This window comes from Pseudomyrmex gracilis, unplaced genomic scaffold (genome assembly GCF_002006095.1).
Source record: "Pseudomyrmex gracilis isolate BER0280 unplaced genomic scaffold, ASM200609v1 scaffold_111, whole genome shotgun sequence".
Lineage (NCBI taxonomy): Eukaryota > Metazoa > Arthropoda > Insecta > Hymenoptera > Formicidae > Pseudomyrmex > Pseudomyrmex gracilis.
The window spans coordinates 444,389-460,320 of NW_018020695.1; the positions used below are offsets into that span (position 1 = coordinate 444,389).

Here is a 15,932-nt window from a genome sequence, read left to right on the forward strand (position 1 = left end):
TACGAGAGATGTTAAACCAATTCTGGGACACCCTGTATATATATATACGCAGTTTTTCGCACAACATCCTGCGATCGGCTTGGATGACCGTAAATATATTTCTTAGTTTAGTAACTTATCGAGCTTCAATAAAATTTAATTGTTAAAAAAAGTATTGTTGCGTTTTTTTTTGTTTGTGCTTCTGATTTATTATCGTCATTATTATCGTCATTATTATCGTCGTCGTGCGACCAAAATGTGCGCATGTTCGTGTGCTTGCTAACAGAGATGGCATACATGTACGAGCGCGTTGAAAGAAGATAAAAGAAAGAAAGACAGGAAGTGTGAGTTAGAGAAGAAAAAAGAAAGAATCATCAAGAGGCACGATAAATAGGTAGTGCTTCACGTCGGCGTGGTGATTTCGCGCCGGCAACACCTCCGACAGTACCAATCGCTCCGACAAATGATACTCGCGGCGTGATGCGTTTCGAGTTTTTCACGATACGTGACTAAAGTAAAGTCACGTGACTTTGGTCGTCGCGTGTTGTTTTTCCTCTCCTCCCTCTCTGTATTTTTCGAGTTTGATTTTTATGCGTCACTTCTGACACTTCTTACGTGTACAGTATATAAAACACGCGATAATCTATTTTGCGCGTAACCCAACCGAATCTAACCTGACCCTAACCTATATTTTGAATTTTCCCGATACAAATACGGACGACCCTTCGCGCGCGCCACACGCGGTGAAAAATATAAAAATACGAAATATAAAAAGTTTTTCCTCTGAATCGGACGTATTTTGTCAAACGAGAATTAGTCACTGTCCATTTCATGTATATGACGATTGATCTCAATTACGGGGGAGACAATCGAGCCGCAGCTGGTGACAAATTTCAACAGCCATTGATTCGTTTTCATTTCATACCCTTATACAAAGTACTCGACGGAAAAAAAAAAAAAATAGATTCAGTGGCGCAAATGAAATGGTGTGCGGCGGCTGCTGCAGTAAATTGCCACAGATTATTGAGTAGGTATACAAAATCAAATGTGAATGCTATCAAAACCAATTTGTTTTCCGCGCACATATGGTTTTTGTGAAAAAAAAAAATAAAAAAATAAAAATAAACAAACTATACATTCTCGCGAGAGCCGCGTGACAGTTTTATGAACATCGTGCTGGTTTACGGGACAATTAAAAAAATTAATTGCGATATTACCCGCGCGATTATAAATAATCGTCCGGGGAAACGATGATGTATGAATCGCGTTCGCGATAAACGCGCTTGAGAATTGCGTGTCTCTTATATTAAGTTAAGACTGAAAGCGCAAAGTGCGAAGTTTCTTCCACAACAGGTACACACAGCGTGAGAAAGAGAAAACAGAAAAGAGCGAGAGAGAGAGAGAGAGAGAGAGAGCGAGCGAGAACTGCATTACTTTGCAAGCCCTTATGAAACTTGAAGAGTGCAATTTCGAAAAGTGTATCTCCTTAAATCAAGTCGTCTAAAGTGATACAGTGTCGGAGTTGCTGCGGCGCGCAGGCGATAATTAATGTAAGAAGTCGAGCCGCCGTCACAAATCGTCGGGACTGAGTTTGCGTGGGCCCATCAAACTTGCTACATAAATACCGAAACTTTTTCGCGCGGTGAACGCGCGCGTATGTGCCCGCGCCGCGCGCTCTCTTCTCGTCGTGACACCCCGAGCGAGAATTTGTCTTATTTTTTATGCAACGCATAGATAACAGCGCGCGCGCGAGTCGTGCGAGGTGTGTAATTAACCTGTAGCTTAACTTTGTCACATGATTTATAGCTGTCGTCGTCGTCGCCGGGTCACCCGGTAGCCGAGAGTCCAAGTTAATTGTGCGCACGTCGTGGCGCGCGGATACCTGCGTGGATACACAGGTATACACCCGAGGACATCCGTTTCTCTCTTTCTCTCCCTCTCTCTCTCTCTCTCTCTTTCTGCCTTGCGGCGGCCTTTGTTGTCGAGCGGTGGGTCCTGCAGCAAAATAGCGAAAACCACGCTATCAAGGAAGACCGGCCGTGAGGGTGGGGGGAGAGCGACCCAGGGGTGGTTGTACAAAAGTTTCGCGCGAATAAATCTCCAAACGCGAGGCGTGCACAATGGGAAAGCGGGCGCTGAAAGGGCGTTTAAGCGTGAATTATTGTTTACCACGAACGCGCTCTAAGACAAAAAGGACGCTTAAAGTGGATCAGCTGTTTTCTATCGCGCTATTATCTATCCTAGTCGCGGCAATTTCGTGTGCGAACGCCTGTGTGGGAGAGTCGCCGCCGACTCTCTTCGGACACAATCGTGCCACGGACAGACGGATTCCGCCGACACCGCCACGACGAAAACGCCTCTCCGTGTCCGCGCGCGGGTTCGCCACTCGCTCGCTGAAAAGGGACCCGCTAACCGCTCTAACGTTCCGAGAAATTAACCGCCTAGCCGCTTGTACGTCTGACGTATGCAGATCGCGCCTCTCCAGCCCGCGAGTGTGTTCCAGCTTAAGAGCCGCACTTAAATGGGAAATTAGTCGTTTTTTCTTCCGTGCGTAATGAGCACGTGGAAAACCGCTTTTTGAAATCTTTTATTCATTCTTCAAGTTCGCGCGACACGCAGAGAGAAAGAAATATGTAATAAAAAAATATATAAATATTTATCAGCGAATAATGTTGAAAGTATTAATATTTATTAAAGAATGCCATTCTCCCAAAAGTATTTTGCATATGTATAAATATTTTAATATGAATGTGGATACAAATGAGTGATATATTTGTGTTTATATTTTAATAACGAGTATATAGATAAATAATAAAAATTAAATTTCAAGTTATTATCGAGAGGAAAATGTCTGTTGAATTTTTTCATTAGGAAAAATCAACATAATGCGCGACTCTTTAAATAAGAGGCGATGTAATTCCGAAAAAATTTTTATTTGTCGCATTCGCGCATCGTATGTGTAAAGTGAATTTACGCTAATATAAAATACATATTAATACGAAAAGCGCACGAGCAAATTAACATCCCCGAAAGCTCTTATCATGGCTGACGGTTGAAGACGGCTTACGCGCAAAGCCGGTAATCCTTTATGCCTCGTTTGAGGGATAGATGTACGTTAATAGCATATATATAATGCACTTACTTGAATAATACATTCGGGTTTAAGGACTAGTACGTAAGAGACCGTATTATGGTCGAGAGTACACCTTGCGCGAGTTTGTTGCACGGATTGAAACTTCTCAAATAAGAAGATTAAGAGAAAAAAAAAAGAGTTCTCGCCTTCTATTACAGTTGAATATCCATGTTGAACATCTATGTATCTTAACTTGTGTGTGGGAATAATTAAATATTTTTCAAACAAAAAACTGAGCTTTTTTCACTGAAATTGTGAAAAAGAATAATACCAGAAACAATCACGAGACATTCTATTGCAATCAGGTGCATTTAATTAAAAATAATGTTTTTCTCACATTTTGCCAGTAAACAAAATTATTGTCATAAAAACACTGTTAAAGTATTTAAAAAAAAAAAAAAACTGTAGTTGCGGGAGCGAGTTTTTCTTTCTGTTGTTATCTGCGAAGAAACGACATATTTTTTTTTTTTTTTTGCGTAAACAATTTCGCACCTGAGGGGAGAAAGATTGTCTAACACGATATCAGGGATGAAACATTGGTGTTGCGGTGTCAGGAACATTTTCAGAGAGCGATAATTAAGTCAGACAACACTCTTCGCCGTCATCATCATTACGATTCAAATCTGGAGTCATCAAACGGAAACGTTCGCGCATTATTCCGAGTGCCAGTAAAAACGGACGAGCCTCTTTGTGCTCGTTTCGCCGCGGTTGTTTTACGCGGGAATACGGTTTACCCGCTAATGATTTTTTACGTTCGCGTTTATTAACCGCGCGCTCGTCTCGTGTATTTTGTTGAATTTCCATAGGCGCGCCACGAATACATTGCGGTTACTTGTTGCGAGATAAGTTCGTCTGCGAGGCCGCGTGCACGGCGCGCAGGTGAAGCAAGAATTGTCGACAAGTTTCTCTTTATGCACGAACGCACTTTAGAAGAAATTTTATTGCTTCCAGAGAAGTGCCCTACTCACCGCGTTTGAAGCTTGTAAAGTATTTTGTGCGAAACTTGTGTGTGTCGAACTGGCGAGGATTGCGAGCGCGCGCAAATATCATTGTCGTTGTATGTGTATGTGTATGCACGTATCTCTATCCGAGTCGTACAATGCCACGATGCAAAAGTGTCGACAAAGTAGCGATGAAAAAGAAATCCTAGGACGCGCGTATCGGGGGAATTTAATTCAACAATGACATCTGCGACACTGTGAGATTTTTTGCAAAACCGGGCAACATTTTTATATTCTCCGCACAACGAAAGAGAATCGCGTTATAATTACGTTTTTTTTTTTTTTTATCACAGAGAAATTCGGGCAACGCGGTTAAAAGATAGTTTTCGAGACGCGATCGTATAACAGAACGCACGTTCTATACTCGCTTCGCAACATAAAGCTACAAGTAGGAAACTTAGTTGTGAGAGAGAAGCTTTCTCCTCCGTCCAAGTAATTGGAGCTCGTAATACTACCTTCAGGAGTGGAGAAACCGTGGACATCAAACCGCTAACCGACAGTAGAAACTTGGACGGACTAATCGATCGGGCGGTAAATCACGTTTGATTTAACGTGGAGCTCACAATAAAGTGGAATGGAAACTGGCGCGCGCAGATTCGTAATCGCACAAAGGCCGCGCGCGAGAGGTTAAGAAAAGGTAGTGGGAAACACGACGGTACGGGGGAGACACGGGGGAAAAGCTGTAAGCGGAAAACTCGTAATTTATCCTGTTTCCAGTCTTGATGCCGGGGCGTTTCCGCGACGCGCGCGCGCGCGCGCGCTCAAGCTCCTGCAGCGATTTTCCAAGAGCTTCGCGGAAACGCGGCGACGCGAATGTCATTTCCCGACGTAAATTAAGTTTGAAATCCTGCTTATTTCAGCGTACAGATCGATGAAAGCTTGCCCGGGAACAACTATAGTTTGAAAGAGAAGCGGGAAGGGAAACCAGCCGTGATTCATATTCGATACAACTGCATTAACTCGCTCCGTTTAAAGTACGACGCGTGTGTTACGTGCAATTCGCGCGCGAGGACGTAAACTCCGTTAACCACTCGCGGAATGTTCAAATTAAATGCGTAAAGCGTTTAATTTGATCAGATTATTACTCTTTGAGAAATTCTCCTACATTAGAAACTCACCGCGAATGATTTCGCCTGATATATGTGTATGCGCAAAATTGCAATCGGGGTATTTGTGTGCCAGTCGCTGGTTTGCGAAATGTTATAACTGTTTAACAAATTATTGTAGTTTACTATCTTCGTATCTCTTTGTAAGTTGTTTTATTCTTTTGCTTCTATAGAATATTTTTTATCGCCGATAATTACTTTTCAGTGTTATTTATATAGAAAATATTTATAGAAGAAAAATACTATAAAAAAAATTTAGTTTCTTTCACGTGTTCAAAAACAAAATTAACATATCTTATGTTAAAAAAAACGGATGTATGGTTAATTAAAATAATCGAACACGAAAGAACTGCGATGACTGATCTCATGAATGTGCGTATTTATTAAAGAGTTTTCGGGACTTTATGGACTTTGCAGGTATAGAGACAAAATTTGCTGGATCGAGTTGTAACGACCTCGTAACTTCGGACGGAGCTGGATCGACGATAATTAGCGGTCATTTTGATCAAAGGATCAGATTTTGGGATACCAGAGCGGAATCCAGCTCGAACGATATCTTGCTCGAGGGCAAAGTTACGTCGCTGGATTTATCTCGCGGTAAGTAAAATTAATTTCACAGTTGTTTGTATCTTTATAAAAAAAATAAAAATATATTTAAAAAATTGAATCAGTTAAGTCGATCAAAAGTTAATTTTATTAATGTATGGAAAACAATGTGTGGACAGTAAAAAAAAAAAAAAAAAGCAAAGATGTTAATCGACATTTCGCGGGAACGCGTCAGTACGCAACGCGTCGCGCGCGTTTCTCACATGTGAATTTTATCTCCGCGTAACAATTATTTCAATTTTTTTATCGCAACGGCCTAATCACACGAATGAATTGGCTCGCGCAATTTTCTCAACATCCTTAAAGCGCACTTGTATCGGGTTACGAGTGTACTTCGTTGATTCAAGAGCGCTCTTCATTCAGGTACATATTGTTCTATCGCATTTCATTAATCTCGATATTGCCAGAATGCGAGATGAATTCAAGAGTGAAGCAGCATCGCTCTGATTGTTAACTTCCGCAGTTAAAAGCCGGTGTATCATGTGTGCCTCTTCGATATTTTTCGTGCGCTCACGTTGTTTGTTCGAATGCACATAGCGCGCACAGGTATGTGCGCGCATTTTCATTTAATTTCGTCATATATATATATATATATATATATATATCATTATAATAAAGAATAATTATCGCACGAGTTGTTTCCTGCATTCATTTAAAAGAGAAATTAACGAGAATTAACGACGAATGCGAATGACAGAGTCATTCGCATACGTCAGATCGATATGAACGAAATTGCATAAACCGATCGTTTCGATGCATCGTGAACCGCAACGCGCATAAATTTTCGTGTGCCGGATTTTTCAGCGCATTCGAAATTGTTTGGATCGCTTATACATTCCGTAAACGTTATACTTTTATTAATAATGACAATGCGCGCTCCAAAATATATAATATTTGTGTGCGTAGTTGAGATTTGCAATCTCGTAAACATTTGCGCGCAAACAATTTCAAATATTACTTCATCATACGCGCCGCGCCGCGATTGCATCTATTTATAAAGGGGCGCATTCTATTTGCTTGCAGACGCAAATTACCTTTTGAGCTGCGTGAGGGATGACACGGTCAAGTTGATTGATTTGCGAATGAAGAAGATTGTTGGGTCGTTTAGGTGAGTTGTACATCATGTATATACTCGTGACTAAAATAAATTTACCAAATGCAGTAAATCACCGCGTTGATTTATTTTATTTTTATAGCGCCGACGGTTTCAAAGTGGGATTCGATTGGACGAGAGCCGCTTTCAGTCCTGACGGACAATACATTGCGGCCGGTTCCGCGGACAGTTCCGTCTTCATCTGGTCTATAGCAACGAACGCAATTGAAACGATACTGAAGGGACACTCGTAAGTAGAAATTATTTGATATAATAAAAATACGAAAAATTGTGGAACATTTCTCTCTCTCTCTCTTTCTATCTATCTATCGATTATCTTTTAAAATGTATAATCTCTCACCGCTACGTAAAAATCAATGTGAAAACTATTACAGTCATATCGTAAAATATAAATTGCAATTATAAAGGTGTTTCACAAAAGTGGTTGCAGAATAATTCTACTTAGTTAATCGAGCGAAATGTATGGTTCGACGTTACATAATATGCAATTTGCAAAGCGCATTCTCCGATATAGCTTTCAGCGAGCGTTTGCATATTATATGTTCTTGAATAGCTTTTTTTTTTTTTTTTTTATCCAAGAGACAAAAAATTACATTTCTCTTTTCGCATCGATCGGAATGTGCAATAACGATATTAAAGCTTGGACCTATTATAAAAAGGACGTGTATACGGGAAGAAAATAAATTTTTGTATGTCATTTTATGTGCTTGATGAAAAAGAAACATATTAAAAAAATTTTGTTCTCTCCGACATTTTATCGAATATTGATCTACAAGAGGCTAATCCGAGATATTGGAATGGCAAGTTGCCGCGGCGATCCTTCATAAAGCACGTCGTCTTATCTCAATACGGTCTGTTTTATTGCAGACTTTTTATTTACAATACGCGTCCGACAAACATCCGCTTTGTATCGCGTTATTATGTATATAATATCGGAGTCCGTGTGTAAATAAATTATATTATTATATTCCCGTAACGAGAAACGATATCTCGCGCAAAGTGTGCAATTACACCTGAAGCTCGTAATCCCGATCGTTTTATTAACTTCTTACTCTGTCAGCGCGTCTGCGACCGTTGATCTAGAGACCGTTTTCCGTAATCCGGACGACAACGACATTTTTCTCGATCGCGCGCCAACAACGCGCGACTTTATTTGCGGTCACGAAATCGATATCACCGCACAGTCCGCTGTTAGGACCTTCGTACGTTCTATTTCGGGAGGGGGCATCTCCGCTTTATAATTTATTTCTTTCTCTCTTTGTCGTGTTTTTTTTTTGTTGTCACAATATGCTTCGAACCGACGAATGCGAATTTCTCGTTTAAATTCGCTCGCTGGAGCACCAAAGCGCCCGTAATTTTACGAGGCACCTTCAAGTGCTCTGCATACCCACCTGACACGAAAAGTTCCTCAAGTACTTCGGTCCTCCTCCGGTCCACAACGCGCGCATGTATATACACACACACACACACACACGAACAAGATTCGCAGTGAGTAGAGAAAGAGACAGGAAGGGTATCTAAGAAAATATTTCGACGTGACCCGATTTCCGCTCCAACTTTAGCACACAACCACGTACACACACACACACACACACACACACACACTCGGTCCGTACATATAGATTCGATATAAATACATATATATGTATATATATCGAGCCGGGATGACTTGCGATATCGTCAATTTACGTACGCATCCCTTCTCTCAAACTTTTATCGGCATCCACGTCGGCTATCGCCATTGAATATGTCACTCTGAATGACCGAAGATCCGTTCGTCGCCCTCTTGCACCGCCTCACGTAGACGAGCGGAAAACGGGAGAGAATGCGAAAATCCCATAGAAAAGGAGCGCGAGAAACGAAAGTGGCATGGACAGGCCAAGCGCGTATCTCTCGTCCGCGTGCCTTCGGCGCTCTTTCACCTACACAAGTCCCAGGTTTGATGGACGCGCTAATCGGCGGCATCTCCCGGGGAATGCAACATAAGTAAAGAACGTTCCCGCTTCCCGCCGAGGTGCGGAAAATCGATATGTTTTACACATTAAAAACGTCAATTATGCTATTACCGAGGGAGCGGCGGTCAAACACGATATTATCTGTAAACCAATAGCGGGCGCGCGGTTAACAATTTCCGGGTTATTTGGCGCAACAATACCTTTGCGAAATTCATCCTGTTCAATAAATCAGTAATTAACGAATGATTGTTAAATGATTAAAATGTTTATTTTTTTGTAATAATATTGATGTAATATGTGTATATATTTATATTTATTTATTAACAATATACATATATATATATATATATATATATATATGTAGTTAATAAATTGAGATTTAACAGTCTGGAAAAAATGCGGAAAAATCGTCCGGTCGCAGGTCGAAAGGCCGTGAGTCGTGATCTCGAAACGCGGAATAACCCGCGTGTGGTCGTTAAATGGCGATAACGTTTAATTATTCTCAATTGAAACATGTCGTGCTTCGTACCAATCATACTATCACGTCCGCGGTAGCACGGCAATTAGTTATTACGCGTATGTTGGAGCGCTTACGAACGTAAACGGTTTAATAGTTCATAATTACGACGGCGCGCATTTGCTAACGTTTAATGTTTGCAAATTTAGATGACCGGCATAATGGTCCCGTCGTACACTTATTTCTGTCAGATGAACTATGCCGCGCCGAAGCTCCGTCCAATTTTCACACTCTGTGGTTCTTTGAGAGAGAGAGAGAGTCTGTTATATCGCGCTATTCTCCACGGCAGTCAAATCGAAGAGACGAGAAACGGATATACGGTGTCGAAAGAAAGTGTTGTCGCATTTTCCACCCCATTTTATCCACTCGAGGCGCAACCGACGTTCATCATCGGCTTTGGCCGATCCTGGCCTCCGAGTCTCTCACGGATGATCCGTTCCACAATTATCGTCGCTCCCGCCCCGCGCGGAATCGCGCGTGCGCGCGCGCGCGCACGTCTCGGGCGATCGACCGTGCCGTGTCCTCGGCCTCTTCGAGTCTCTCAAGGACGCGGGTTTCTTTGGTGGTTGGCATCACCGAGAGAGAGAGAGAAGCGCCCAGCGGGCGACTCTCGCGGAGAGTCCGGCGTGCATCTAAGTACCGGTCGTATCAAAAAATAGCTTAAGCATCAGTCACGTACATCCGCCGCCGATGTGTGCGCGCGCGGTTCCTCTCTCCTCGTAGTTTGTGTGCGCGTGCGCGCGTTTCACTGTTATTACTTTCACCCCGGCTGAGGCTTGATATAGCCGGCGCGTTCGTCCCGTGGTCATCGTCATCCTCCTCGCGGTCGTCCTCCGTCGTCCTCGCTCCCTTATCCCCGGTCGACAGCACCGCCGCGCGCTCGTCTTCGGCGACTTCGTCTTCGTTTTCGCCTGCGCCAACTTCACCGGCGGCCGTCGTTCGCGGTTGTTGCATCGCACGAGAAGATCGTATAATTCGCATGTTCGTGCTCGCTCAGGCATCCCCGAGACTAACTTAATAAGCGCCTCACCCTTTCACCCTCCTTTTCACCTCTCTCTCTCGCTCTCGCTCTCGCTCTCGCTCTCTCTCTTTCTGTCTCGCTCTTTGTCCACGTCTCGCGGAGACAAGTCGTCGCGCGAGAAACGCGGGATACGATTTCGTAGGTATTTAATGCGCGCCGCTCTCTTTGCCGCGCTTATTCGCGCGGTGTGACTCCTGCGCCGCTTGCCTCTTGTCGCAGTGCGAGATATGAAATTTAGATGTTATGCGAAACGCGCCGGTGCGCGAATTAAGGTAACACAGTCCTAACAGTTTTGTGACGACGTTCGTTTCTGCGATATCTGTACCAACGGAGACGCGATAAACATTACGTATTTATTACGGAATATAATTAAACACTTTATATGTACGAAGGAAAAATCGGCGCGCAAGTAATAACGCGAAGTTCGTAACGAGATGTTTTTTTTTTTTTTTTTTTTGCGCGCGTTAATTAATAAGCCAGATAAAAAAATATACATCGTTAAAGGAACAATATTAAAAAATAAGCGCTGCGTGCGTAATCTCATGCGGATTTCAACATCTCTAGCGAATTCATGTTATTCCCACATAACGTATTTAATTATTCCGTGTTTTCCTCCACTTTCCCGCATGATTTCTGCTGCGATTATATACGTAGGCTACGTAAAAATACGGTCGCGCGTAACACTAATAAGCCCACGGTAAACAACTGCTGTTTCTTCTGTCGCGGGGGTCATTTGGCATAACTCCCCTTTCTGCGAGAGCACTTAGACGCGAACGCGCAATCGTATCGGCTGATAAGCTTACGCGCCCGTTCGTGTTCTAATTTGCAATCAACCGGCAGAATCCGCCAGTACACACGTCGGAAGGCGGGAATTTACTGCGCGATCCCCGACGAAGATCCCGCTTGGCGAATAAATAGTGCCGCGTGATTATAGCAGAACAGGTAATTAGGAGGACTGAGACGGGGAGGATCGGGATCGGAAGGCTCAGGAGCTTTGAGATTAAAGCGCAGTTTCTCCTCTCCAAGGATATTTGAACCCGGCGCATTACGGAATCAGTGACCTCATTATATTCGCATTCGAAACTTCATCCGCGTAGAGCGGCTGCGAAAATGCGCGGCCGCGTCAGACATATTTTTCATTCCATCGCGATCGTTACTCGAACAGTAGGGTGTTTTTTAAAACCGATGTTAAAAAAAAAAAAACAAAAAAAAAACATTGGTGAGAGTAAATAATCGAGTGCGCGTTGATATAAAATATTTTGCAATATTTTCTTCTACAATTAATAATATAAATTTCTTCTACAATTTGTCTTCAAATGATTTGTGATGTTTAAAAATTATATAATAGTAAAACAAAGAGAAGAATGACAAAACAAAAAAGTTTTCTCACGCTCGTTTGAAGTTCGACACGGTCGCTGAACCAATCGCGCGATCGAACATCATTTTGCCGCATGATTTCTGCGCAACCCCGTCGTAACTTATTATTAGTGAATATATACAAGTGCGTAGAGAGAGAGTGCAAAGCACATAAATTGTTATTTTCTTTCGCGACGACTGACAAGTAACGCCTCGTAAAAGATTAGCGCGCCAGTTTATATTTCAGTCACGCATGCGTTCGCGTATTTTACGAGAAGAGATAGTCCACGATTACGGGAGCGTATAACTGAAATCCTGCGGAAAGCAGTTCGATTAGTATATATTTTTCATGCGTTTTTTTCTAGTACTGCTCTCTGCGCGGTAATCCCCCTTCAACACCACGTAATCCCTTTAGTGCCTAAACTCTCGTAAACTTCGCGAGAGTCGCGCGGCGGGTCGTCGCGCGTCTCCGCACTCGCCGCCCGCATCCTTTTACCCATTCGCACAATTTCCTTCCGCGCCCTAGCGAACTTTCATTTCCCGCGCTCTATATCTGCAGCTCGGCGGTAACACCATAGCACTTTTCACGCCTCGGATTCCTCCGCTTCCTCTCATTCTCCCCTTCCTCGGAAGTTCCGCGTGCACAAACGTTCAGTTTCTCCCGTTCGTCGCGCGGGTAGAACAGACGCGCGTAATGAAAATTCAGCGCCGTGCCCGGGAATGAAACAAGTGGTGCGGAAGAACGGAAGAAAACACGTCAAGTGAAAAGAATTAGATTATCTCTCTCTCGTACTCGCCCGTTGTCGCGTCCATCCAATCGACGTGTACACATATGTATATATGTATCGTTGTGTGTCGGGGAAGAGATGTGTCTGAAGATGCCGTTGAGCCAATCTCCTCGGTATTTTCCTTGATGAGGACCGGCGGGGAGAGAAACCCCGATTTCATTGTCGCCCGACGTTAACGAAGCATCGCGAAAGATCAATTACCTCCGTGACGCGCGATCCTCTCTCGCTTTAACTCGATTTCGTTTCCACGGCAATGATCGGCCGGTCCGGGTCCGCGATATTATGTCATTTATCTTCGTCGTGTCTTCAGGAGCCAACCGGGTGCCCGAGGTCTTTATCTGTTTTTCCCATTCCGATCCCCTCCGCGCACCGTGGTGCCAGCCAGTTGGTGGTTGGCACGGATATATACACGTCAACTCTCATCCCCCGCGACCGCCCATTCTCTCTCCTCTCGATTCTCCTCCTGACCGAGCATCGTTCACCGGTTTTTCTTTTTCTTTCCTCGAACGAACATTTCGCCGCCAACGGACAGTCCTTGATAAAAGCTTTCCGTCAAATCGGACGTACGGATTTTTAGCGCAAGTAGCAATGATGATCCGAAGCGAATATTTCAATTTAGTGGGATAGATGTATTTGTTGCGCGAAACAGATAGAGTGATATTGCTCTTTTTCATTCTCTCCCCGTCTAATAAGAAATGTTTGACGTCGACATAATTGTTAGAAAGAAAATTAATGAAACAGTTTTCTAATATATTGAGATATTTTATCAAGAAGCGTCTAGAATTGTTTGCGGCATCGATCTAACAAAACAATCTCATGTTACATACAAGACCGTGTAATAGTTCTGGCAAGAGTATAAACAGAATTTTCGTCGTCTCTTCGCTACAAATTAATGTAATTTACATCTAGCTAAAGCTTTACTGAGGCATTGCTTGCGAATTTACCGCATCATTGACAGTTTAGATAACATTCTAAATCCCGCTATCCCATTGCACATGTAGTGCTGAATGTAGTTATCCGATCCCGAAATGCGTGTAGTATAAGCTCGCGTTGAATGTTAACATGAACTGATAATCAAACAGGTACAACGTAGTATAATCGGGATATGTATTAACACGAGCTAATACTGTACTATATACTTGCGAGAAAAATATTATTAAAAATATTCGAAAATATGTGTTCTCTCTTTCCTTCTCTCTTTCTCTCTCTCTCTCTCTCGCGCGCTTTCTTTCTTTTTCTCTTCTCTCTTTCTCAATATAAAACTTTTGCCACTAAGCGAAAACCTCGAATAAATTATTACATCGTTATACGAAATCAATCACACAAATATCCTGGCGCGAATATATATTTTCCACTTTAAATAAAGATTTGATGGAGAGAAAGAGACCGAAAAAAACTTCTGTTCGCGCTGCGCATCCAAGCGAGGATGAATATTTCCTTTCTAAATTAACACGCAATGTGTGGCGCGCAATGAATCAAGAATGATGATAATACCAACGCATTACGGAGGAATATATTGAATAGGTAGGCGAGTTAACGACTACACGCGCATATTTCCCCAACGCATATATAAAATACAATTAATAATACAACAGAAGTAAAAGAGTGTAATCAATTAATCGCGAATTTATGCGGCCACGTCGCCGGCACAGAAAGAGAAGAAGATACCGGTGCAATAAATACCTCGCTTTTTGCGCACGAGCCACGGAACGAGACTCTTTGCCTGAGCACGTGCTCGAATTATCCTTCGATCGGCGGCGACGTCGCGGCGTCGTACCTCCTTCAAGGAAGTCGCCCATATTAATACTTAATAAATTTTCCGCGTATTCATCGACGTGTCCATTATGATCACGCATACTATATATTCCGCGAAATTGGCCGCGATGGTCGGTTTGCCGGCCACGAAGTAATATTGTAATTGCCGTGAAATAAACAAGTTTCAGCTCCGCGTAGCGGATATTAGGAAAAACTTATATATCATGTACAAGAGCGTGTTGAAATTGTTAAAAAGATATTATTATATATCGACGAGAGAAAGAAAGAGAAAAAGAGAGAACAGAATGTACCCCCGCTGGCGTCATAATTTCGTAATCGATACGTGTCACGCCTACCAAACATTCTATCGTGTCTCTTTATTGCGCCTCCGGATATATACGTTTTTTTTTTTTTTTTTTTCCCCAGATCTCTCGTCTATTCCATTCGGAGTGTCACACAACCGTTCCCCGACACGTTGTGTATTTTTATTGATTTCAGCTTTATATATCATGTTTCAATATTAGCTTCTCCTACACGACTTTTCCCTCGGCTCAATTATGAGCGAAATATCAGGAATAAAAAGCGAAATCAGAATAAAACATCACGAATGGAAAGATGGAATTGCATCACGGATTTTCATGTTACACGCGTTAGTTTTTTTTTTTTTTTTTGCGCACACGCTGAGATATATGAGATACTCGATAAACAATACGAGGGAATTTTCAATACGGCGCGAGTTCGTGATTTCAAGAACCGGGATGATTGATTTGATCTAGCTCGTCAACCGGGTATTATTTCCTTATTAAAAACATAATTTGTGGCGTATGAATATGTAGAACATTTTTTTAGCACACATAAAATAAATCGAAAGATACATTATCGATATTAATTCACGAATGCATCACGCAAATGTCATGCATATGTATCGAAAATACAGGTATACGCGTTTTTTTTGTATACAAATAATTTGCTCAATAAAACCGGCTCCAAAAAAGTTATCGAATGATCCCGATGCGCAGCGATACGGCTGTCCCATTGAAATTGTGAAATAAAACCATTTTTTTGTTGTTTGCACACACATGACGCGAGTGCGAGAATAATATAATTTTATCTGCAAGCGAACATCCAATTTTGTGCGTATTTTAATGACGCTAATATTTTCGCTCGCGCCTAAGCTTTAATTTTCCAGATAATCTGCCATATTAGCCGCGTAATTTTAAACGCTTAAACGGCAAGAGATTACACTAGTCTAGTCCGCACGCGATTTAAGACGCGCAAGACGATGTGATATTAAACATAAACTCGCCGCGTTCGACTCTCACGCGAGGGATGTCGGAAAACTTCTTCCTCTTTTTTTTTCCAACCACGTTATTGCACCCCGTGATTATTTAAAACTGGTATTAAAAGAGCTTTCAAATTCTAACGAGTAACAAGACTAAAACGGGCATAAGTGATATTTAGGTACATTTCAAGTTTTCTTTTCTTTCGGTTCTTTCACGAAAAGTGTTTACAAAATCCGCAATTTTACATATAAATCATGTATTTAATTGTTACAGAAATTGTTCAGACACGCAATTACTTAGCGTGTCTTTTGTTTATAT

The 15,932-nt window shown here is 42.3% G+C and overlaps 1 protein-coding gene across 2 annotated transcripts in view; it reads left to right on the forward strand.

Annotated features, from left to right (window-relative positions):
* The window catches only part of LOC109856236 (autophagy-related protein 16-1), a 446,352-nt gene that overhangs the window by 421,314 nt on the left and 9,106 nt on the right, over positions 1-15,932 (forward strand). For both annotated transcript variants that reach the window (XM_020431280.1, XM_020431283.1), the window contains 3 exons: positions 5,637-5,816; positions 6,849-6,933; positions 7,022-7,168. In XM_020431280.1, coding sequence (XP_020286869.1) covers positions 5,637-5,816; positions 6,849-6,933; positions 7,022-7,168 — 412 coding nt within the window. The remainder of the gene's footprint in view (positions 1-5,636; positions 5,817-6,848; positions 6,934-7,021; positions 7,169-15,932) is intronic.